We start from the raw sequence: 25,054 nt of genomic DNA, 5'->3' as shown, positions 1-25,054 counted from the left end.
AGCTCTCACTTGTTATTCACAGGTCTTACCGGGAGGGGTAACTGTGCATTGCACAGCTGAGAATATTGACTCGGGAAGGTCACACAAATTGTTCCAAAGTCACACAATCTCAGATGACAGAAACGGCATTTGAATATGACTCTGTTTAATCCTCCTCCACTGATGGGCCTGCTGTAACAGCACAGACCCTACACACCCAGGCAAGAGGAATCTTGAGTGCACTCATCGGTTTTCTTATTTTAACAGCTTTATTGAGACATAACTTACATACTAAACGCTCCCCCAACTAAAGTATATCATTCAGTGTCTTTTAGTTTATCCACAGAGTTGTGCAACTAACATTGCAATCGACTTTAGGACATTTTCATCACCTCAAAGAGAAGGTGATTTCCCCTCAACTCCCTCATCCCCAGGCAACTAACACATTTCCTTCTGTCTCTATGTAACTGCCTCTTCTGGACAGTTCATATAAACGGTTCATGCAATACACGTGTCTACATGTACTGTGACAGGCTTCTTTCACTTCTCATCATGTGGCCAAGGGTCACCCACATTGCAGCATGGATCAGAACTGGATCCTTTTCTATGGCCAAATAATAGCCCATTGTATGGAGGGACACGTCCCATTTTACTTATCCATTTATCAGCTGATGGATATTCACTGGCTTTTAAAATAGGCTACAAAAGCACATTTCTTTGTAGCTACTGGGCAAGTAGAAGCTCAAATAGATGAATAAAATAGCTGTGAAGCCGAAGTATGGAGATGTCATCCCAAGTACTCTGCGGCTGTGTACACACCTCGGTGCTTTCTGTTTTTGAAATCTCAGGAGTAAAGGAGAAAGTTAAAATCAGGAAAAAAGGGAAAGAATCAAGCCTCGACTCTTTAGGGAGTAGTAAAAAAGAGCATAATTATACATTAGTGCTTGCATTTTTTACATCTGACTGTAGCTGAACATTAGTTTATAAATGTCACCATGAGGAAAGGCTATCTTTGGTTGCTTTAATTCAAAGGCTCAGCGCTTATTGTTTTTAGTGAGTAAATGGTGATTAGTGAGTCAAAGGTGTGCTGTGACTCTCAGCTAAGTTACTCACAGGTGTAACCATGGAGCTGTACGCCAAGTGGCAGCTTATTCAAATCACGGGCACAATGCCTTAGGGGAAACAGTCAGCTAAACACACATCAGTTAGAGAAAATCAAACCCACTAACTGAGGGGTGATGTCCCAGAGCCCAGCCTCTCTATGTGTGGAACCGGGGAAAGCCCGATTTCACTGTCCACTCAGATGAGAAAAAGACTTACTGGAAAACTGCAGCTCAAAGCCCTTGCTGGTGTTCTCAGCATCAGAAATGAAATCAAGCCACAGACTGCTGGACGTGCTGTTCAATGTCACCCCCAGCATCTCAGAGCGGCTGAACACCCCCAGCAAACGGGCGGAGTTGTTGTTGCCATCGTAGACCTGGACACGGGAGAGACCCCAACCCCACATCAGCATGGCCTTATCTTGAACAAGGGTTTCCCACCCAACAGCCCACATTCCCAGAGTTTAGCACTGATAACAACTGTTAGAGGGACAGTCAGTCATCAGATGCAAGGAAGACAGCAGAGTGGAGTTGCCACCGGGTGAGTTACCAGCCCCGCTAGCCTACTTGGTACCAGTTCTGTGCCCAGCCCATCTCGGTGTGAATCATACCCCTAGGAACTGGCTGCTGTTCCAACCTTTCCAGAGGAGATCTGGTCTTAGTTCCCCCACCCCCAGATGGTACCAGCTTACTCTTCAGCAGCTTGGGGAGACCAGGTTGGGGCTGCCTGAGTGCCCAAACCATCTGTTTCTGCAGACAGGCAGGCTGCAAGCATTTGACTTTTCTGCATTGCTAAACACTCCATCCTGCCCTTCCAGGAGATGAGACAATTGTCCTCCTCCCTAATCCCATCCCACTGTGGCAGTGGCCTCAGTCTCACACTCTGCTGGACATGACCCCTAGGATCCAGCAGGATGGAGTTAAAATGTCCAGCGTGTCAGGTGTCACGGTATCTTCCCCTTCCCCAAGCTCGGTCTCTGCCCCTTCCCTCCTAAAATGAGGGCTCCAACAAGGGCTGGAGCAAGCCAGGGGTGGAACCGTGCAGGCATCTGGCTTCCCTGACTCCCATCTGTCCCCTGAACTGCTGAGCACCAGCAAAGACAAGAATCATCAGAATAATGAACTGGCTCCCCAGGTTCCGAGGTTGCTGCTCCTTTCCAGATAACTGTGCAAATAACAACAGAATTTGTGATTGAGTGAAGGACGCCCTGTTGCTTTGGTAAACATCAAAGATGGGATCTATGGGTGGGCAATGAATATTTGTGCGTGGCACAGGATGTGGTACCAGCTGCCAGCAAATTGGAACAATATTTCCATTCTTTCTACTATTCATGAAGCAAAGCTTTCTAAAAGAAGCCACCCTTCAAGCTAACAGTGCTGTATATCAGAGATTTGTTTAGGCCCCTGGGAGCGTCAAAAGTCTGTTTCCAGATCCTATGTGCCATTGTTTTATATCGCTGATAGACTGGGAGAATTCCAGAGTGCCAGCAGACACAGACATGACACCAGTTCCAAGAGTTCCGCCCACTGCTGCATCCAGATTGTTAAAAAATAGTTTTATCCATTAAAACATATATTTTGGGGGGCTTCCCTGGTGGCGCAGTGGTTGGGAGTCCGCCTGCCGATGCAGGGGACACGGGTTCGTGCCCCGGTCGGGGAGGATCCCACATGCCGCGGAGCGGCTGGGCCCGTGAGCCATGGCCGCTGAGTCTGCGCGTCCGGAGCCTGTGCTCCGCAACGGGAGAGGCCACAACAGTGAGAGGCCCGCGTTGCGCAAAAAACAACAAAAAAAATATTTTCTAATTAACTGATCAAGGCATTAATCATCAATACTTGCTAACATCACAATAAGAGAGACAACCAGACATCATGTGCTTGTTAATGGAAGACACACCAATACCTATGGTGTCATTTTGCCAAAAAAACATCAAACCTGAATCAGATCAAGCCACTGGATCCAATTTCCAACTTATAGGAAATATGGAGGACAGAGGAACATATGAAATGAATACATTACAAATAAACAAGTTACAAATAAATTACAAGGGAGTAAAAAAGAAGAGATGGAGGTAAAACCTAAAGACTAAAAAAAATACTTGAGGCAACTAATCCAATATGTACAAGTTATTTGGATCCTGATTCAAATAAACTGTAAATTTAAAAAATATTACATTTATGAGATAATTGGAAATTTGAACACTCACTGGATATATTATGGCATTAAGAAATTGTTGTTAATCAATAAAAGTATAATGGAAGTAGGATTTTTTCCTTAATTTCAAAGCATAATTCATCTTAATTCATTAAGAATATTTTTGTTCTTAATATGTCATTATGATAAAATATTCATTGCAGGAAACTTATAACACAGAAAAGCACGAAGAAACTGAAGGCATCGTTCAGCACTCATAACATTTTGGTGACTATCTTTCTAGGCTTCATTCTATGCATATCTTTCCTTATATAGTTTTTAAATTTATTTTTTTATAAAAGCAAGATCAAACTATAGATACTATACGGTAACCTGCTCTTTCACTTAATATAATGTGTATATTTTTCAAATCATTAAATATTTTTTCCACAACAGCACTTAAACAGCTGTAGAAATTACCATCATAAAATTAACCCAACCCACAATATAATCATTCACATATCACTGTCCAGAATATGGGGAATATGTGCCCCGGCACATAAGACGCACTCAACAAATGTACGATAAATAAATAAACCAATATTTTCTTTCAGTAATTTTGTTCGTAAATCCACCTGGAATTTTGGCATATGGTATAAGATATATTTTCTTCCTGGTTGATTAGCCATTTTTAACAAAACCCTGTTTGTAAATATTCCACCCATCACCAACTATAAATCCAACTTTATCACATATATAGTTATATAAATTTTTTTGTTCAACTTTCTATTTTACTGCAGTTATCTATTTGCCTATTCCTGTGCATGATCTAAACTGTTTTAATTATTGTAGCTTTGTAATATATTTAAATATTTGGTAGGACGAGTGCCCTCACATTTGTCTTCTTTTAATGTAAAAAATTGTCTTCCCATGTTTATTCTCTTAGATAAATTCAAGAAGAATTTTCTCAAAGTAAGAGAAACAACTACCCCCAATCCCTCCAAAAGACCCAAAACATCTTGTATAATTCTGACTGATTAATATTAAATGCCTGGATTGATAAGAGAGAAAACATATCTATATGATAGTAAATCTTCCTATCCATATACATGACATCTGGCTCCATTTTAATCAAGTTGTCTTTTATATCTCTCAGTAAAATTCTGTACTTATTCCTGGGCATTTTTATATTTTTTATTGATACTGGGAATTGGGCCCTTGTATACATTTATTTCCTAACAGAATATTGCTTGTCCATAAGAAAATTGCTTTGATGGTCCAGTTTATCATTATATACAGGTGATGGATTTATCCCTGACAAATCCAAGAGAATCTATACACACCCATTACATCTAACCTTCTTTCTTTCTTTTTATCTATTATAGGTTTCCACTTTTTTCAGCTTTATTGAAGTGTAACAGATGAATAAAAATTCCATATATTTAAGGTGTACAAATCAAATTTATTTATTTATTTATTTATTTATGGTTGAGTTGGGTCTTCATTGCTGCGCACGGGCTTTCTGTAGTTGTGGCACGCAGGGCCTACTCTTTGTTGCGGTGTGCAGGCTTCTCACTGCGGTGGCCTCTCCTGTTGCGGAGCACAGTCTCCAGGCATGCAGGCTTCAGTAGTTGTGGCACACAGGCTCAGTAGTTGTGGCTCATGGGCTCTAGAGCGCAGGCTCAGTAGTTGAGGCGCACAGGCTTAGTTGCTCCGCGGCATGTGGGATCCTTCCGGACCAGGGATCGAACCCGTGTCCCCTGCATTGGCAGGCGGATTCTTAACCACTGTGCCACCAGGGAAGTCCCATACAACTTGATTTTTGATATGCACATACCACTACATCTAATAAGACAGTTCAGCAAGATGGCTGCCTTCAAAATGAATATGCTAAATGGATAGCTTTTAACACACAGTTTCAATGTAACATTCCTATGAACAATGCTACACGCATGTCTGCTTACACACAGGTGCTCAAGTTTCTCTAGGGCATATATCTAGAACTAAAACAGCGAAGAGAAGCAGGTTGCACATGGAAGGCACATCTTCAACTTGGTTAGATGTTGTCAGACTGCTCTCCAAAGAGTAATACCAATTTAATCTCTCACTAGCAACGTATGACAGCTTTCATTGCTTTATATCTTCACCAACACTTGATATCTTCAGGCACTCTAAAATTTTCCAATATGATGGGTGTGAAATGGTATCCCATTGAATTTGTATGTCCCTGATTATCACTGAAGTGGAATATCTTTTTGTATGTTTATCAATTCTACTTTCCTATTCTGTGAATTGCCTATTCATAGCCTTTGCTCAGCCCTGAATATGAAACCTCCCTGCATTTATTTTAGTTTTTTTTTTTCATTTTCTTTTTTTTTTTAACATCTTTATTGGGGTATTTTAGTTTTATGTCCTTCAGTATAAAGTTTTATAATTTCCTCAGTAAAGATTATACACATTTTCGTTAGGCTTATTCCTAGGTGTCTTAATAGTTTTTGTTTCTATTATGAGACCTTCTCCCCACCTCTGAATACATGTTTGAATTGGTTGTAGAAACACCAGCAGCTTTGCTAAATTGTCTTATTGGTCTGATAGGTTATCAGCTGGTTGTTTTATATTTTCCAAATAAGAGACAATTTGGATATTCCCTTCTAATTGTTATAGTTTCTTTGTTCTTTTCTTTGTATAATTGCAGTGGCTTGGATCTGAATACTATTGGTGGTAGCAGAACTGGTGTTGTTCCTGACTTTACTGGGAATCCTTAGGAAGTTTTGTCATTAAGTATAATGTTTGCTATACGTGTTGGCAGAAAATTTTTATTAGATTAAGAAAGTTCTGTCCATAGCTTTATGAGATATTTTTAAAAATCATGAATCAGTACTGAATTTCATCACATGATGTTTCGGGACACTTTGGCAGGATCATGTATTTTTCTCTCCTAATCTGTTTATAGGATGAAATTGCTGATATTGGACTGCTCTTGACCTACAAAAATGACAATTTCATATGGGTTGCCCAATAAAGACAATTAGGAGCTTTTGTAATGTTGACACCTCCTTACGTTCCTGGAATCCATACTATTGGTCATTTTTGTTTTAATGCACAGCTAGATTCAACATGATACTGTATTTAGGATTTTTTGTTGTCGTTGTTGTTGCGGTACGGGGGCCTCTCACTGCTGTGGCCTCTCCCATTGTGGAGCATGGGCTCCGGACACGCAGGCTCAGCGACCATGGCTCACGGGCCCAGCCGCTCCGCGGCATGTGGGATCTTCCCGGACCGAGGCACGAACCCGTGTCCCCTGCATCGGCAGGCGGACTCTCAACCACTGCACCACCAGGGAAGCCCTGTATTTAGGATTTTTAGATCTATGGTCATAAGTGAAACTGGCCTACTACTTTATGCTGCCCTTATTCAGTTTGATATCAATATTTCTACTTGTCCTATTTAAATAAAGTGAGTGGGGAGATGGATACTAATTTTTCTCTTTTCTGACACAGTTTGATTATTGCAGGGATTAATTGTTTCTTGAAGTTTTGTGAGTTTACCTGTAAAATAGGCTAGGTCTGGGGACTTTGAGAGAGAATACGGGAGAATTCCAATGTTTTAAATGGTTATTGGTTTATTCAGATTTGTATTTTTTCTTGATATTAGTACTTATTATCTATAAAAATTTCCATTTCATTTAAGCTTTCAGATTTTTTGTCTGCTTTTTCCTAAACATTTTCTTATTGTTTTCATAATCTCTACCTTATCTATGACTATGTTCCTTTTTCATTCTTAAAATTACATATTTGTGGCTTCTTTATTCCTTGATCAGTCCCGTAAATTTTGTCTGTTTTACTATTTTTCAAAGAACCAGTTGGTTTTGTTGATAATTGTTATTTTTTAAATTTATCTTTTTTCAGTCACTTTTGCTTTTATCTTTAAAAGTATTTCTTCCACTCTCTTTGGATTTATTCTGTTATATTATTCAAGCTACCTAAATCCTTATTTATTTTTAACCTAGGTGATACGTCAGAGACTAACAGAGGTATACTAAATCTTCCACAATGACTGTGACTTTATTAAAATTTTTTACATTTCTAGCAATTTTTATTTAATTTATTCATGCTATGTTATTTGGCACATAAAGTTTTACTGTGAATTGATTATGCATTTTATTAATATAAAAGAATTCTCTTTTTCATTTCATTATGAGATGTGAGAGAAGTTCTCACATTTATCTTATAATAAAGTGATTTCATTTTTCTGTGGTTTACCATCTTCTGTTCATTGCCTCCATTCCATTTTTTAATTGGGTGATTATGTTTTTCATCTCTTCAGTCTTTCCTCATCTCAGATTGCTCTGTTTTCATTATTGCCTATTTTTGTGTCATAAATATAATATTCTCTCAAATCCTGTTAAGAATACAAATTAGAAGTTTTTAAAGTGTTTTTTTTCTTTGTTGCTTGCAGAGGGGCAATTAACTCTGACTCCTCAGACAGGTCCCCTTCTTCTGATCTACTGGATATTCACACATATCCAGTTCATTTTCCGGTTGGCACACCATGACAGATGGAAAATAAAAATGGATAATGGAAAGACTCAGTAGTTCCCCTAAGGGGGAGCAGAAGAGTTAAGCCAGAAGAGGCCACAGTAGGAGCTTCTCCTGCTCCTGGTACTAGAGCATGTGTGTGTGAGGGAGAGTGCATATATGTATGTGCATGTGTGTGTGTGTATGATTGTGGCAGCCTCTTCTCAAATGAGCTTGCCCACTCTTGTTAGGTGCCAGCCATGGCATTACTCTGCTTTATCCAGCTTGCCAACAACAGCCAAACAGAATCCAGAAAGTCATGCTGAGAGGGAACTGTGGCTCTGTGTGGTTTCTCAGACCCTGTACGCTTCCAGAAGAGCTAGTTGGATTGAGATCCGGCCCCTGCCAACAGCCCCATGGTGTGTCCTTGGCTCCAGGCTCTGCTGCTCTGAGTTAGGTGGTCTTAGATGCATTCTTTCCTTGAGGTTTCTAGCACTTAATCCACTGGCAGGATTTCAATTCACTTATGTGAATTACACTTTGATTAGGCTCTTTCTCAAAATGGACCCCTTTTGGGGGGTATTCCATTTGGCAAATATTCCTTTAAGTTGTATGTGAAAGGCACCCTTGCCTAATTTCCCGTTTTCATGTCCCTTTAGTCATTTCCGTGGGAACCGTAGAGGATGTAGTTATATACATGGGCTTCGTGTGCCCTCTTGAGCTGGGAGCTGTTGTCTTTCCACACTATTGCATTTAGAGGACCTTCTGTCTTGCAGATGACAGAGGTCGAAATTTTGGTGGAGGCCAAAACAGAAGAAATCAGGTAGTTCTAGGAGACAAGCTGGAGTATGTGTAGGGGTGAGGTCTAAGAAATTTTCAGTTATTAAATGTAAGGAAAAGATTGAGAGTCACAAATGCAAGAAAACAGTCATTTCATGGGTCAGAAATCCAAGAGTGTATGGAAGGTTTGAAGGGTTGGTCAGACGCAAGTGTGGAGGAAGTGGCGGGTCTCGCTGGGCAGGAAGGAGTCCAGGTATGCACTGGGGTTCTTGGGAGGGACAGGTATATCCTCAGGATTGGAAATACATCAGTGTTCTGGCAGATGGGCCAGTTACACCAGGGCAAGGGCAGGGTGCTCCTGGAGGTGACTCTGGGTGCCACCTTCTTTGTGTCCAGGTAGATCGGAGTGACAGGTGTAAAGAGCATTGCCACTGCAGCCGACAGTGGTTGCAGGGTGGAAACTATAACCGTGCATTTCTTTTCACTCCAAAATAATTCGTGTCCCAGGTTCTCCCTCGGGAGGGCAAGGGTCCTGAGGGGAAGAGTTAGAACAGGAAACTACGTGATCTCCCTGGATGCCTTGCCCTCCCTTCCCCAGACCCCCTACTATGGAAGCTCTGGTGGTTACAGGATCGTGTGGATGGCCTTTCGGCCAGGTCAGCACCACAGCCCAACCTTCTGAGGAGGACACTACAGAGGCCTAGAAAGGGAGGAAGAGGATTTTCGGCAAGAAGGTGGAGCCCAGTGTTAGAAGGCTGGTAGCAGGGCCAGCTGGGCAGGCGGCTGCAGAGACCAAGTCTGAAGTCTGGGAAGATCCCTCAAAGAAACACAGGAGATCATTTCCCTCTCCCTACAGCCCTGCAGGGCCACCTGAGGTCCTGATCCCTGACCTCTGACCTGGGGATGGTGCCCCAGGTCCCTCCCTTCTTACCCTGAGCGCCTCCAAAAGTCTCTCTTCTGTCTCAACCCTGAGGCAGAACCTTGCTAGTGCAGTGGGGTATGCACACCTGCTGACTATGTCTTAGGTGCTACTCTGAGTCCAGACCACCCTAGAGAGGAGGCTTGGGCACCAGCCATGCTCCATGTGGCCTCCAGCAACCAAGGCAGGAGGCCTTCTGCTGGTCCCATCAGGCCACATGCACAGAACTGCACACACTCCCCTCAAAACCCGAAAACTGTGTCTCCAAAATGCCTTTTTCTGCAGGGTTAACAGCATCCTTCCTCCAAGAACGTCTCTGCATTGTCCAGCTTTCCTCAATTCCACCTGCAGCACTAGAGCACGGAAGTCCCTCTGGCCTTGTTGGCCCTGGGTGTGTCCTCTGAGGCTCTGTTGTTGATGATGAACAAATGGATGGAGAGAACTGAGGTGAAGGGAGACGCCTGAAGACATGGCCCTTGCAAAGTATAAAGTCCTGTCTATTGTTCACTTATAGGGAGATGCACACTGCATTTCTCTGTATGGGGAGCTTACAGGTTGAAAAGTAGAGCTTAAGGAGCCAGATAGGAACCCACTCCCTCCTGGGCCACTTTGCCATATTCTGTTCTGTTTCAGGCATATCCGGTCCCAACTGGTCATCTCATGGTACTTCCTCTTGGGTTCAAGAGTAATTGGGTAAGAGTGAGAAATGCCTTCCAAACACACACACACACACACACACACACACACACACACACACACACATGCCCCAGAGGGTGGGTCAAGAGTATCATCTTTGCATAAAAAGCACAGTGTACTCATCATATCTACAGAGAGTCCTAATGGGTGGGGATTATTTAATGGTTTCTCTTTGGATTGTCTAGAGTGGTGACTTTTGGTTGTTTCTAATGTCTAGACTTCTCTGGCTACAGGGAATAAAACTATATTAGAATAAGATAAAAAAGTTTCTTGGCCTAGGATGAAAATGGACCTACTCAGTATGAGATTTTCCTTATAATCCTTTTAAATAAGGCAGCTCTTTGATAAGTTCTCCAGAGTCAACTCTTTGATTACACACTCACGATGTGTTATTAGAGGTACAAATCACACACACAAAGAAACACAGTCATAGTGTGTTCAATGTCTTAACAAGTCCCTCTCTATAACCCTTTCTTTAGTCCAAGTCCTTTCACTTCTTTCTCTTATGTAGATCTTGAATCCACTTTCTTCAACCCCACTGCTACATGCAGGCCATCACCATGGCCTGAAACCAAGCTACTGAAACAGCCCACCGGTCACTGAAACATAAACTCAAAACATACACAAATGCACACACACAAAACACGAGTATGTACAGACACAGATCACCCAAACCAAATACAGACACAGACACAGATGCACACACATGTGGAAACATACATACAAACATATCTGTAGCCACACATATCTACACAAATGCACATATTCTATGAACTCTTCCTCATCTAGGTTGATGGTCAGAGCTCACAATGGAAAACCTGATCCACTGGCCATTCCAACTGAGTCTATTGTGGTGATTTACTATCCAGACAACCCCTACTCAATCATGTACATACTTGAGAGCAGTCAGCTCCTAAGCAAACTCTAAAGCCACATCTTTAGAATACACTCGCCTACACTTCTGTCTTAGATCCTCACTTCTCCCAGATGCGTGAGGACATCTTGGGACTCAGGAGGGAAGAAGAAAGGTTGGGTCATTCACACAGAGATAAATGAGTGTGGTGACCATACTCTTGCATCCCGTAACATACATACTCTATGAAATCTATCAGTGTTACCTTGAGGACATCTCCTTCAGAGAGTTCAAATGCCCTGGCTTTGAGCTGAATCCCCTTCCCCGGCTGGGTCTGGATGGAGTAGATGCATTCGTGGTTGTTACTGTAGTTCACAGGAAAGTTGGGGGACAGCAGAGTGCCCTGAGTGCCCGTGACTGAATTCCCACACTCAGCTGGAAAGAGAATCACAATAATCACAGATTAACGCCCATCAGCTACATCCGGAAAACAAACAACTCACAGCGCTGGAGGACCTTACAAAGATGACAAGTTGCTTGCCTCTCTACCTGCCAGAGTGCCTGTTTATCTGTCCATTTGTCTGCCTGTCTATAGGAATGCTTATCAATGTTTGTTTGTTTTTAACACCTGCCCACCTGTAGTTCTGTTACGTTCCTTTATTTCTCTCCTTCGATTTGTCTGTTTTTCTTCCGCAGAAATAGAAATAAACCCACCAGGCACCCTTTACTTTTACAGTGTTATGAAGCAGCCATTCTCCCTCCCACCTGTTCATATAGTATCATAGCAACAGAAATGACCAAGGAGGGCGTCAGGGGACGATGGGGGCAGCCAAGTGAGGAGGGATGAAGGCTTTCAGTATCAGAGGATACAAACGAAGAGGGGACAAGATTGAATAATAATTGCTAGCATCTCCCAAGCTTTACACGGATCATTTCAGCCATTAGCCACAGCAACCGATCCCCACAAGGCAGGCACAATGAGCATCCCTGTTTTCAAGATAAAGACCCTGGTACTTAGCAATTTAGATCAAGTCTCTCAATTCAAGGAGGTGGGGGGGCTGACAACTCAGCCCTCTTGGTCCTGGAATTTAGGGCCTCTGAGGCTCTGAAGAAAGTTTTGGCACAGACACATGGAAACCCTGTTTAATTCAACAGCTAATGAATTCACACCTTCCTCTCAAAATCTGTTCCTGCTCCTCCAGAATTAGTCATTCTTTCCCCATTGTTCCTATACCTCTATTTATAGCGGTCATCACATTTTTTTTTTTTTTTTTGCGATACGCGGGCCTCTCACTGTTGCGGTCTCTCCCGTTGCAGAGCACAGGCTCCGGACGCGCAGGCTCAGCGGCCATGGCTCACGGGCCCAGCCGCTCTGCGGCATGTGGGATCTTCCCGGACTGGGGCACGAACCCGTGTCCCCTGCATCGGCAGGCGGACTCTCAACCGCTGCGCCACCAGGGAAGCCCGGTCATCACATTTTACTTATTTGTTAACATTTCTATCTCCTCCACTGCCCTGTGGGTGCTTTAGGGCTTGGTCATATTTCTGTATCTCCAGCACCCACTGGCTCTGCTCCATGCCTGGGCAGGACAGCAGCAGCGATGAAAGGGGTAGCTCAGTGCAGGGCATGTGCTGAAGGACCCTGCAGTTGGCTCTCTAGGGTCTTTGGTAACTGTGAAGCCTCTTCCTGGGCTTCCCCGTGGCAGAGCGTCTACCAGATCGCACCCTGATGGCTTGTTCCTTGTCTGCGCCCCCGACCCAAACTGTGCGTTACTTGAAGGTAAGGGTCATGCTTAACGAATCCATGAATTTCCAAGGCTTAGCCCAGATTGTCTGTAAAATAAATATTTGCCAAATGAATGAATGAATGTGGAGGACGCTGACCTCAGAGGATGGCCAGCTCTAAAATGATTAGGTTCTGGAAGGATATAAATACAAGTCAGATGGCAGGCCCATTATTTGTCTGGACATATGGGGAGTTCGGAGCATACGTAGAATCTCTGAGGTTGGTGGTAGCACATCTGCTTTCCCCGAACCATTCCTCAGTGTCCCTATTCTAGGCACAGCCATTGGCTGGAAGGACCCTGAGGTCACCACATATTCAACTTCAATTGCCCTGAGCCTGGAGTGTCCTAGGCCACAGCAGTGTGGAGGGAGCATGTGATACAGGAACATTCAGAGTTGAGTCTCTAGTGGGCTTAGTTGTACCTCTGTGTGTTCTCTTGTTCCCAAGGCTGCTCCTTAGAACTTTGAAGATCGTGACCATGTCCCACCAATCAGTCCTCTGATTGGTGGGACAAGCCCTCCTCCCTGGGCCCTTTCCAGTTCAGGACCAGCTTCAGGTTCCTAAGACGTCACATAAGTCATTACTATGGACAGCATGTCTGTGTCCCTCTGACAAATTCTTATGCTGAAGCCCTGATTCCCCAGTGTGATGCTATTTGGAGGTGGGGCCTTTGGGAGGTAATTAGGTCTAGATGAGGTCATGAGGGGAGAGTCCCCATGATGGGATTAGTGCCCTTAGCAGAGGAATTGACCAGAGCCTGCAATCTGTCTGCTGTGTGATGGTACAGCAAGAAGGCTGCCATCTGGAAACCAGGGAGAGGGCCTTTACCAGACACTGAATCCACTGGCATCTTGATCTTGGACTTGCCAGCCTCCGGAACTGTGAGAAATAAATGCTTGTTGTTGAAGCCACCCACTTTATGGTATTTTCTTACAGCAGCTCAAACTGAACAGGACAGCCATCATTTGTCTTGGAGGAGAAATCTCGCTTTTCAGTACTTTAAACTCAGCCTGTTTGCAGAGTGTCCGAACGCGCGTAATGAATGTGCAGAGCTGGGGCATAAAACTAAAGGGCGGGTGGTGGACGGGCACCCTGGTGGCTGCTGACGCTTTAGGTAGGTATGTTTCTAAAGTGTGTAAGGATTCTGGGTGCCCTCTGACGAAGGTGGGCATTTGGGGAGGGGGTGCTGAGGGCTGTGCATATCTAGACATTTATTACTCAGTCACATCACGTGGGCAGCCCCCTGAAGCAGCTCTCCATCATCTCTGGGCATCACACAGTATTCTCTTCCGTCTAGGGAACGACATGTGGTGCAGTGGGATGAGCATGGATTTTAGACTCAGACAGACCAGTTATATCAACTCTCTGAACCTCGGTCTCCTCATCTGCCTCCATCTGGACAATAACAGCACCCACATAAAACGAGAGAGAATACATATATGAAATTTTATGATGAAAGAGGTGAACATATAGGGAGTGGCTAGCACCTAGTAGGCCCTCAACAAGCGTTATTCCTTTCTCTCCCCATCTAACCTGATGAATCTACGCAGCTTATCTGCTTCTATTTGGAGCCCTAACTGCCCAGGCTCCGGGAATGGCCGAAGGCCCAAGAAGCTTCTCGGGAAGCACGTGTTAGCTGCCTGACGTTCACAGCGCCCTCACTGTTCCTGATACCTCTTGCTCTCTGCCTAGTTCCTAAAAGGTGGTTTACCTTAAACGTGGGCTTTGACATATTTTTGCACCTCCTTCCTACCCTGGCTTGCTGCACAATAGCTATATGCCATCTCTGCCCCAGCATGACCCTCTCCTCTTTCCCACATGCCCGACACCTTTATGGGGAGGGGAAGGGGGCTGACAGCTTCAGATGGGGCCAGTCCTTGGCCCCTACCGAGGCCTTTTTCCAGGCACCAGCGAGTGCACAGGAGGTAGCGGGACCTGGTACTTGCTTTTGGGAGAGTTTCCAAGTATGAGGGGAGGTGAGCAGATGCACGGAAAAGCCAAACACAAGCATAAATGGAAAAATAAATGTTCCAGAGAAACAAACAGTCATCTGCACCGGAAAGTGCTGCGGCTAATTCGGGCATCTACGACTTCTGTCATCCCCATCAGAAGAGGTCTCGTTAAAGGCAGGGGCTGTGTCTTGTCCATCAGTCTGGGGCTCCCGAGACAGAGAGGTAGGTCTGCTCCATCATGCGGGGCTCCCAAGGGCAGGGCCATGACTCTTGGCGCAGAATGGGGTCCTCTGGGATCAGGGCTGTCTCTTCCACATCCAGCTCAGGGGACCCTGAGGTCAGGGGCTGTGTCACCCTGTCACACAATGAATTAGAGCCCAGGACTGTTCATCTCCTTCTCAGCAGGGAATGTTCCTGGTAGGTTATTCAATTTACACCTCCAGTGCGTATGGCGACTGGGAGCATCTCCCGGGTGGGCATTCCCGTGATACCTCCAGCCTGAGGTTATGTTGCGGGCTGGTGGTAATTAGAGGTGATTATAATTGCTATGCGTTATGAATACATACAAAACAGAAGACAAATGTAATAATGAAGATATTGTGAGGCACCATGAACAAACAGTAATTGGAATAATAAGTTAAAGAATGAGTTTATGTAATGAGATCAATGAGGCAGAACTTGGGGCGTGTGCGTATCTGTGGTCCTGGATGATCCCATTCAGGAAAAATTCCCCTCAGGGCCACTTAGCTGAAGACATTTCTCCAGAGCAGAAAGGAGCTGCCAGCAGCCACATCGAAACTGAACCTACACAGTGGGAGTTACATGTGTGTCTGAATGTGTGTCCAGGTCAGGGTGGGTGGAGGCTCTGGGGGATGGTTGCAGGAAAAAGGATAAACTTTAAGATTAGTTAATTGATCAAAAATGGAATTCTGCATCTATTTGTCTTAATGTTTCCCCTCTGAGATCGCAAAGGGTTATTGGTTGTTGGTCATGTCATCGATAAATAATGATAAAAAGGTTATTGGCAAAATGATAATAACATAGCACCCCATTGGTGTATGTAAATTACGTCATCTAATCTGGAATAAAGCGTGTGAATTGGATGTTGTTATCTCTGTTTTATAAGCGAGGAAGCTGGAGCTGCTGGGGTCTGGTGGCTTGCCCAAGATATAACAGCCGGTAAGTGGCAGAGCAGAGACTCACCCTTGGGCCCAGGTGACCCCACAGCCTACGCCCAGCCCATCTTGCCATCCTATTTACGACTGTCCTCTGCAGAGCTCCGGGGCTCCGTGTGGCTGTCTTGGGCAAGGCTGACCTCAAGGGCTCTCAAGACGCCGGCACCTGTTTCAGTCAGTGCAGTGCTGCTTTGATCTGTTTGGTATATTGGGGTTTTCTGTAATATTTAGCACTAGCGGAGAGCAGTGAGCACGGAAGGTACTCCACTGATCCAGCCTGTGTTCCATCTAGCCCCATGGTGTGAGCATCGAGCAGGCAGAGCCGTGAACCTTAGAAATGAGGGACAGCCAGCACCTGTCCCCAGTCCTTGGGATATCACCCCACTTCTCTTCACCCTCTGGGCCTGAAAAGTCTGCTCTAGCACGCTGGCAAGGAGGCCGGCAGGACCCTGGGTCCCAGGGCTCCTGGTCCCAACTCCATCAGCTGCCTCTTTAACCTCACCACCCACTGCTCTCCCCCTCGCTCGCTCCAGACTGGCCTCCAAGCTATTCCTCAAACACCGAGCGTCCTCGTGGCTTGGGGCCTTGGTACTCTGCTCCCTCTTCTCCCATGAATTAGCTCCTTGAGTCTCTTCAGATCTCTACTAAAATGTCAGCTCATCAGAGGAGACTTTCCTGACTACTTGTTATAAAATCCTCCAGCACTTTCTAAGCTGACCATCTTTCTCTGTAACCCTCAACACTGCCCGACACACTACACATCCATGCGTTTACAGCCTATCTCCCCCCACCAGAATGTGAGACCAGGAGTGGAGAGACCTTCTCTGTATTGTTCACCTTTGTATTCTCAGCGTCCAGAAGCATGCCTGACCTGCAATGGGTGCTCCATAAATGAACCCAACTCCTGCTTCTCTCTCTCTTCCCCAGCGGAATGGAGGAAGTCTTTCTAGAGATTCTCAAAAGCTATCGGACCCTCACTGGACAAGTAAAATCAGCCCTCTCCTCAACCAGATGGGGATCTCCATGGGCAAAGGTCATACCTCCTTCCTATAGGTGCACCCACACACCCCACGCAGATTTCTCCGCAAGAGGCATCAGTTAGCCATGGGAATGTGTGTTAAGGGTGGGAGGTGACAGCACAGAAATTGATTTCACCCGAGTGCCTACTGTGGACCCGCTTTGTAAAGGGCAGTTCAGGCTACAGAACAGCTCATGAAGCAGGCATTGCCGCCTCTCCCGTACCGATAAGGAGGTTGGCGTGGAAGGAGGGTAGGCCACCCACCCAAGGTAACCGTGTGCTAAGACAGTCCTTAAACCCAGCCCTGTCGGCCTCGTGGCCCGGGTGCGTTCCACCACCTCCCAGCAATTGACTAAAGTCCGGCCAACCCCATTAGTGAAGCAAAATGAAAGCACGTGACCACCTACCAACACACCTTGGCAGAGGCGAGCTCCACAGGCGCCGTCTGCCCCCCAGGCACGTGATGCGGGCCGTGCCCTCCAGACGGTACCCGGGGAAGCAGGAGAAGGTCAAGGTGTCGCCTACACCAAACTGCAAGCCCTTCCGGATGCTGTAGGCTGGGACCTCGGGCTCCTCACAGGGCTCCAGGTCATACTCTGGAAAGGCAGCAGGAGAGCTGGGGTCACACACGGAGGATGGGAACACACAGACGAAGACACCATGGAGAAGAGGACGAGAGAGGAAGACAGAGGTACACGATACACACCGATGCACGAAAAGTCATACTCTGGAAAGGCAGCAGGAGAGCTGGGGTCACACACGGAGGATGGGAACACACAGACAAAGACACCACGGAGAAGAGGACGGGAGAGGAAGACAGAGGTACACGATACACACCGATGCACGAAAAGTAAGGAGAGAAGGAGAGAGAGCCCGAGAGGGACAGAGACAGGCGAGAACAGGCAGGTGTGTTCCGGGCAGTCTGAGCGCCTCCAGACCACGAGCAGTGGGAGAGAGCACCGCCTTCCTGGAAACATGCTTCCCAGGAGTACTTCTGAGGCTGACCCTTCCCTCCTCTGTCCCTTCATCTCCACATGAACCCCAGCTTCAGGCTTGTGGACTCTCCTGCCTCTTTCTCCCCGGGCACCAAGCCAGATCAGTTCAATCAGCCTGGTTCTAGAGGTTCAGAACGCATGACCCAGCCTAGGGCAACTTACATTGGGAAAAAGAATGCAAGTGCTTCAGCTGAGGCTGTGTCTTGGTAACACTGGCACTTGAGGCAGATGGCATGTGTGACGGAGTGGCATTTATGCACCAGGGACCTGCCTCTAGTGACTTTTATACCTCTAGTGATGATATAGAAGTACCCTTTCCCTCATCCCCAAGGGCATCTCCCTTCTGGGACACAGTACCCCGGGGCTCTGTGTGGTGGGGAGAAAGAGCCTGGATGAGGCAGACTGGCTGGATATGTCCCATCAGCCAGGACATGGCAGGTGGCATCTGCTGGAGGGACACTGTGAGCCTGAGCTCGGCCATGTCCCGTTTCCTAGAGGTCAGATATCTCTCAGCCATCCTGGGGAAATCCATCTGCTGTCTCTGCTCCCGTCTGGTGGTGGGAGGGGGGTGGTCTGGGAGCAATAGTCTGAGAGCAGCAGGAGGACTTGGTACTAGAGGAGTGAAGGGTCCTCTTTTCTCCCCGAACGCACATTAAAGAGCTTTCTTTTCAGGATTCCTAAACACAGGGATAAATACCCATGGCTACTCAATTCGCATTGCTGAAGCAGCCCCCACACGAGGCCAAAACACTCCAAAATGGGAGTTTCAGTCTCCCTTCTTTTCCTTTTCGTTTTTTTTTTTAGAAATTGCTGTGGTTGTGAAGTAGTGGAAGTGGAATCAGAAGAAGAATCTGGAATTACTAGGGCAGGATGGGACTCCTGAGGTCCTCTAGTTCAATCAGTTGGGTTGGTCATGTTCAGAGTGAAGCCTAAATACCTTCACAGAAGGAGATTCCCCAACAGACCTGCTAATTCCTTCCAAGCCCACTATAAGGAAGTTCGTCCTTGTGTCTAACCCAACTATCTTCTGCTGCAGCAGTGAGATCCCTCTCCCAAAGGCTGGGGAGGGGACCGATAGCCATCTACTGGGAAGACCAGAGGCCGGCAGCAGGGTCGGGCGGGGGGTGGGAGGGACAGAGTGCTCAGCCATCACTTACCCCGAGGGACCCTCACATGCTTTACCTGAGAAGGTGATGTTGAAGCCTTCGTAGGACATGGAGAAATCGGAAATGAAGCGGACCTGGGCAGTGAAGTTGCCGTAGAGTCCAGCGCTGATGGGCGCTGGCAACCGGGAACCGGTCAGCTGCCTCAGGGGCTGAGTGAAACTGCCATTCTCCGTGATGAGGAGGTAGTCGTGGCTGCTCTCCAGGTGGAAGGTGTGGAAAGTGAAGAACACACCTGCCAGGAGACCAGAGGGTCAGGGTGATGACAGTGAGAGGCCTGAAGGGGCTCAGCTGCACGATGGGGTCTGCACAAACGTTTCCCGTTTGCAAGCGTCTATCGGTGTGCAGAACCTCAAGCTTGAGCATGACCAACACACACCAGCCAACCTGAATGAAGGAAGCCAGGTGAACCGCACACGCCCCTGCCCTGAGGTCCAGTCAGGGAGAAGGATGCTGCTTTCTGGTTGTCCCAATTTGAAAGGGAGATTTATGGCTAGGTCATTCATTCAGTCAACGAGTATTTGTACATTTATTGGGTACTTCCTATGGGCCAGGATCCAGGGCTGCGTGGGTACAAGGGGATATAGCTACAGTACAGAGTGACAAATGCTGGAACCAATGTAGATCAGACTGCGCTGGGGGGCAGAAGGGAAAGAGGGGAGGGTAGGATGCCCTCACTAAAGAGTGAGCATTTGATTGAGGTCTTAAAAGGAGGCTTAGGAATTAACCGGGTAAGAGGGGAAAGGGCACCCCAGGCAGGGCACCGGAGACAGAGCTGCTGTGTATTCCAGGGCTCTGAGAGCGGCAGGGTGCGGCTGGACACACTAAGCAGGAAACATCTGGAAGAGGGGCTGGAAATGTAGGCTGGGGCTGGACTGGATATTTTTCTGGAGGCATTGAGAAGCCATCCTATCCAGAGTGTATCCGATTTCAGGTTAGCAAGATGTTGGTGGCTGTGAGGAGGACGAAGTGGAGGGAGAGAGAACAGTTAGAAGGATGTCAGCCATGCACTGCGGGAAAATGGATGGGGGCTGGCAGAGGGGGTGAGAGCAGGAAAGAGACATGAGACTCAGGAGGTGAAATGGACAGGGATCAGAGGCAACAGATGCAAAGGAGGAGTTAAGGGACGACGCGGAAGATTTTTTTTAATTTTAACAATTTTTTTAAAAACATCTTTATTGGAGTATAATTGCTTTACAATGGTGTGTTAGTTTCTGCTTTATAACAAAGTGAATCACCTATACATATACATATATCCCCATACCCCCACCCTCTTGCGTCTCCCTCCCACCCACCCTATCCCACCCCTCTACGTGGTCACAAAGCACCCAGCTGATCTCCCTGTGCTATGTGGCTGCTTCCCACTAGCTATCTATTTTACGTTAGGTAGTGTGTATATGTCCAAACCACTCTCTCACGTCATCCCAGCTTACTCGTCCCCCTCCCCATGTCCTCAAGTCCATTTGCTATGTCTGCATCTTTATTCCTGTCCTTTCCCTAGGTTCTTCAGAACCTTTTTTTTTTTTTTAGATTCCATATATATGTGTTAGCATACGGTATTTGTTTTTCTCTTTCTGACTTACTTCACTCTGTATGACAGACTCTAGGTCCATCCATCTCACTACAAATAACTGAATTCGTTTCGTTTTATGGCTGAGTAATATTCCATTGTATATATGTGTCACGTCTTCTTTATCCATTCATCTGTCGATGGACACTTAGGTTGCTTCCATGTCCTGGCTATTGTAAACAGAGCTGCAATGAACATTGTGGTACATGACTCTTTTTGAATTACGGTTTTCTAAGGGGATATGTCCAGTAGTGGGATTGCTGGGTCATATGGTAGCTCAATTTTTAGTTTTTTTTTTTTTTTTCTTTCTTTTGCGGTATGCGGTCCCCCCACTGTTGTGACCTCCCCCGTCGCGGAGCACAGGCTCCGGACGCGCAGGCTCAGCGGCCATGGCTCACGGGCCCAGCCGCTCCGCGGCATGCGGCATCCTCCCGGACCGGGGCACGAACCCGTGTCCCCCGCATCGGCAGGCGGAACCCCAACCACTGCGCCACCAGGGAAGCCACAATTTTTAGTTTTTTAAGGAACCTCCACACTGTTCTCCATAGTGGGTGTATCAACTTACATTCCCACCAACAGTGCAGGAGGGTTCCCCTTTCTCCACACCCTCTCCAGCATTTATTGTTACTAGATTTTTTGATGATGGCCATTCTGACTGGTGTGAGGTGATACCTCATTGTAGTTTTGATTTGCATTTCTCTAATGATTAGTGATGTTGAGCATTCTTACATGTGTTTGTTGGCAAGCTGTATATCTTCTTTGGAGAAATATCTCTTTAGGTCTTCTGCCCATTTGTAAATTGGTTGTTTGTTTTTTTGTTATTGAGCTGCATGAGCTGCTTGTAAATTTTGGAGATTGATCCTTTGTCAGTTGCTTCATTTGCAAATATTTTCTCCCATTCTGAGGGTTGTCTTTTGGTCTTGTTTATGGTTTTCTTTGCTGTGCAAAAGCTTTTAAGTTTCATTAGGTCCCATTTGTTTATTTTTGCTTTTATTTCCATTTCTCTGGGAGGTGGGTCAAAAAGGATCTTGCTGGGATTTATGTCATAGAGTGTTCTGCCTATGTTTTCCTCTAAGAGTTTGATAGTGTCTGGCTTTACATTTAGGTCTTTAATCCATTTTGAGTTTATTTCTGTGTATGGTGTTAGGGAGTGTTCTAATTTCATTCTTTTACATGTAGCTGTCCAGTTTTTCTGGCACCACTTATTGAAGATGCTGTCTTTTCTCCATTGTATATTCTTGCCTCCTTTATCAAAAATAATGTGACCATATGTGTGTGGGTTTATCTCTGGGTTTTCTATCCTCTTCCATTGATCTACATTTCTGTTTTTGTGCCAGTACCATACTCTCTTGATTACTGTAGCTTTGTAGTATAGTCTGAAGTCAGGGAGCCTGATTCCTCCAGCTCCGTTTTTCTTTCTCAAGATTGCTTTGGCTATTTGGGGTCTTTGGTGTTTCCATACAAATTGTGAAATTTTTTGTTCTAGTTCTGTGAAAAATGCCAGTGGTAGTTTGATAGGGATTGCATTGAATCTGTAGATTGTTTGGGGTAGTATAGTCATTTTCACAATGTTGATTCTTCCAATCCAAGAACATGGTATATCTCTCCATCTATTTGTATCATCTTTAATTTCTTTCATCAGTGTCTTATAATTTTCTGTATACAGGTCTTTTGTCTCCTTAGGTAGGTTTATTCCTAGATATTTTATTCTTTTTGTTGCAATGGTAAATGACAGTGTTTTCTTGATTTCACTTTCAGGTTTTTCATCATTAGTGTATAGGAATGCCAGACATTTCTGTGCATTAATTTTGTATCCTGCTACTTTGCTAAATTCATTGATTAGCTCTAGTAGTTTTCTGGTAGCATCTTTAGGATTCTCTATGTATATTATCATGTCATCTGCAAACAGTGACAGCTTTACTTCTTCTTTTCCGATTTGGATTCCTTTTATTTCTTTTTCTTCTCTGATTGCTGTGGCTAAAGCTTCCAAAACTATGCTGAATAATAGTGGTGAGAGTGGGCAACCTTGTCTTGTTCCTGATCTTAGTGGAAATGGTTTCAGTTTTTCACCATTGAGAATGATGTTGGCTGTGGGTTTGTCATATATGGCCTTTATTATGTTGAGGTAAGTTCCCTCTATGCCTACTATCTGGAGGGTTTTTATCATAAATGGGTGTTGAATTTTGTCAAAAGCTTTTTCTGCATCTAGTGAGATGATCATACAGCTTTTCTTCTTCAGTGTGCTAATATGGTTTATCACATTGATTGCTTTGCGTATATTGAAAAATCCTTGCATTCCTGGGATAAACCCCACTTGTTCATGGTGTAAGACCCTTTTAATGTGGTGTTGGATTCTGTTTGCTAGTATTTTGTTGAGGATTTTTGCATCTATGTTCATCAGTGAAGTTGGCCTGTAGTTTCCTTTCTTTGTGACATCTTTGTCTGGTTTTGGTATCAGGGCGATGGTGGCCTTGTAGAATGAGTTTGGGAGTGTTCCTTCTTCTGCTATGTTTTCGAAGAGTTTGAGAAGGATAGGTGTTAGATCTTCTCTAAATGTTTGATAGAATTCGCCTGTGAAGCCAACTGGTCCTGGGCTTTTGTTTGTTTGAAGATTTTTAATCACAGTCTCAATTTTAGTGCTTGTGATTGGTCTGTTCATATTTTCTATTTCTTCCTGGTTCAGTCTCAGAAGGTTGTGCTTTTCTAAGAATTTTTCCATTTCTTCCAGGTTGTTCATTTTATTGGCATATAGTTGCTTGTAGTAATCTCTCATGATCCTTTGTATTTCTGCAGTGTCAGTTGTTACTTCTCTGTTTTCTTTTCTAATTCTATTGATTTGAGTCTTCTCCCTTTTTTTCTTGATGAGTCTGGCTAATGGTTTTTCTTCTCAAAGAACCAGCTTTAGTTTTATTGATCTTGGCTATTGTTTCCTTCATTTATTTTTCATTGCTTTTTTTTTAAAGGTAACACGTGTTTATTGGAAAAAAGCTTTAGAAGTAGAGAAATGTGTAAAGAGAAACATTTTTTTTAACATCTCTTTGGAGTATAATTGCTTTACAATGGTGTGTTAGTTTCTGCTTTATAACAAAGTAAATCAGTTGTACATATACATATGTTCCCATATCTCTTCCCTCTTGCATCTCCCTACCTCCCACCCACCTTTTCCCACCCCTCTAGGTAGTCACAAACCACGTAGCTGATCTCCCTGTGCTATGCGGCTGCTTCCCACTAGCTATCTATTTTACATTTGGTGGTGTATATATGTCCATGCCACTCTCTCACTTTGTCACAGCTTACCCTTACCCCACCCCATATCCTCAAGTCCATGCTCTAGTAGGTCTGTGTCTTTATTCCCATCTTACCCCTAGGTACTTCATGACCTTTTTTTTTTTCCCTTAGATTCCATATATATGTGTTAGCATACAGTATTTGTTTTTCTCTTTCTGACTTACTTCACTCTGTTTGATAGACTCTAGGTCCATCCACCTCACTACAAATATCTCAATTTCGTTTCCTTTCATGGCTGAGTAATATTCCATTGTATATATGTGCCACATCTTCTTTACCCATTCATCTGTTGATGGACACTTAGGTTGCTTCCATGTCCTGGCTACTGTAAATAGAGCTTCAATGAATATTTTGGTACATGACTCTTTTTGAATTATGGTTTTCTCAGGGTATATGCCCAGTAGTGGGATTGCTGGGTCGTATGGTAGTTCTATTTTTAGTTTTTTAAGGAACCTCCATACTGTTCTCCATAGTGGCTGTATCAATTTACATTCCCACCAACAGTGCAAGAGTGTTCCCTTTTTTCCACACCCTCTCCAGCATTTATTGTTTCTAGATGTTTTGATGATGGCCATTCTGACCAGTGTGAGATGATATCTCATTGTAGATTTGATTTGCATTTCTCTAATGGTTAATGATGTTGAGCATTCTTTCATGTGTTTGTTGGCAATCTGTATATCTTCTTTGGAGAAATGTCTATTTAGGTCTTCTGCCCAGTTTTGGATTGGGTTGTTTGTTTTTTTGTTATTGAGCTGCATGAGCTGCTTGTAAATTTTGGAGATTAATCCTTTGTCAGTTGCTTCATTTGCAAATATTTTCTCCCATTCTGAGGGTTGTCTTTTGGTCTTGTTTATGGTTTCCTTTGCTGTGCAAAAGCTTTTAAGTTTCATTAGGTCCCATTTGTTTATTTTTGTTTTTATTTCCATTTCTCTGGGAGGTGGGTCAAAAAGGATCTTGCTGTGATTTATGTCACAGAGTGTTCTGCCTATGTTTTCCTCTAAGAGTTTGATAGTGTCTGGCCTTACACTTAGGTCTTTAATCCATTTTGAGTTTATTTCTGTGTATGATCTATCCTGGAGAATGTTCCATGAGCACTTGAGAAGAAAGTGTATTCTGTTGTTTTTGGATGGAA

The 25,054-nt window shown here is 44.8% G+C and overlaps 1 protein-coding gene across 1 annotated transcript in view; it reads right to left on the bottom strand.

Moving 5' to 3' along the window:
- CSMD2 (CUB and Sushi multiple domains 2) overlaps positions 1-25,054 on the bottom strand; it is a 669,690-nt gene that overhangs the window by 201,155 nt on the left and 443,481 nt on the right. The window contains exons 20-23 of the mRNA XM_060142710.1: positions 19,084-19,299; positions 17,314-17,502; positions 11,241-11,410; positions 1,300-1,456 (exon numbers count right to left, since the gene is read on the bottom strand). Of these exons, the coding sequence (XP_059998693.1) occupies positions 1,300-1,456; positions 11,241-11,410; positions 17,314-17,502; positions 19,084-19,299 (732 nt within the window). The remainder of the gene's footprint in view (positions 1-1,299; positions 1,457-11,240; positions 11,411-17,313; positions 17,503-19,083; positions 19,300-25,054) is intronic.

The sequence above is a fragment of the Lagenorhynchus albirostris genome, chromosome 2 (assembly GCF_949774975.1).
Source record: "Lagenorhynchus albirostris chromosome 2, mLagAlb1.1, whole genome shotgun sequence".
In the NCBI taxonomy this organism is placed as follows: Eukaryota; Metazoa; Chordata; class Mammalia; order Artiodactyla; family Delphinidae; genus Lagenorhynchus; species Lagenorhynchus albirostris.
The sequence above is the reverse complement of the archived record's forward strand: the minus strand, read 5'-3'. Positions and strand labels throughout refer to the sequence as shown.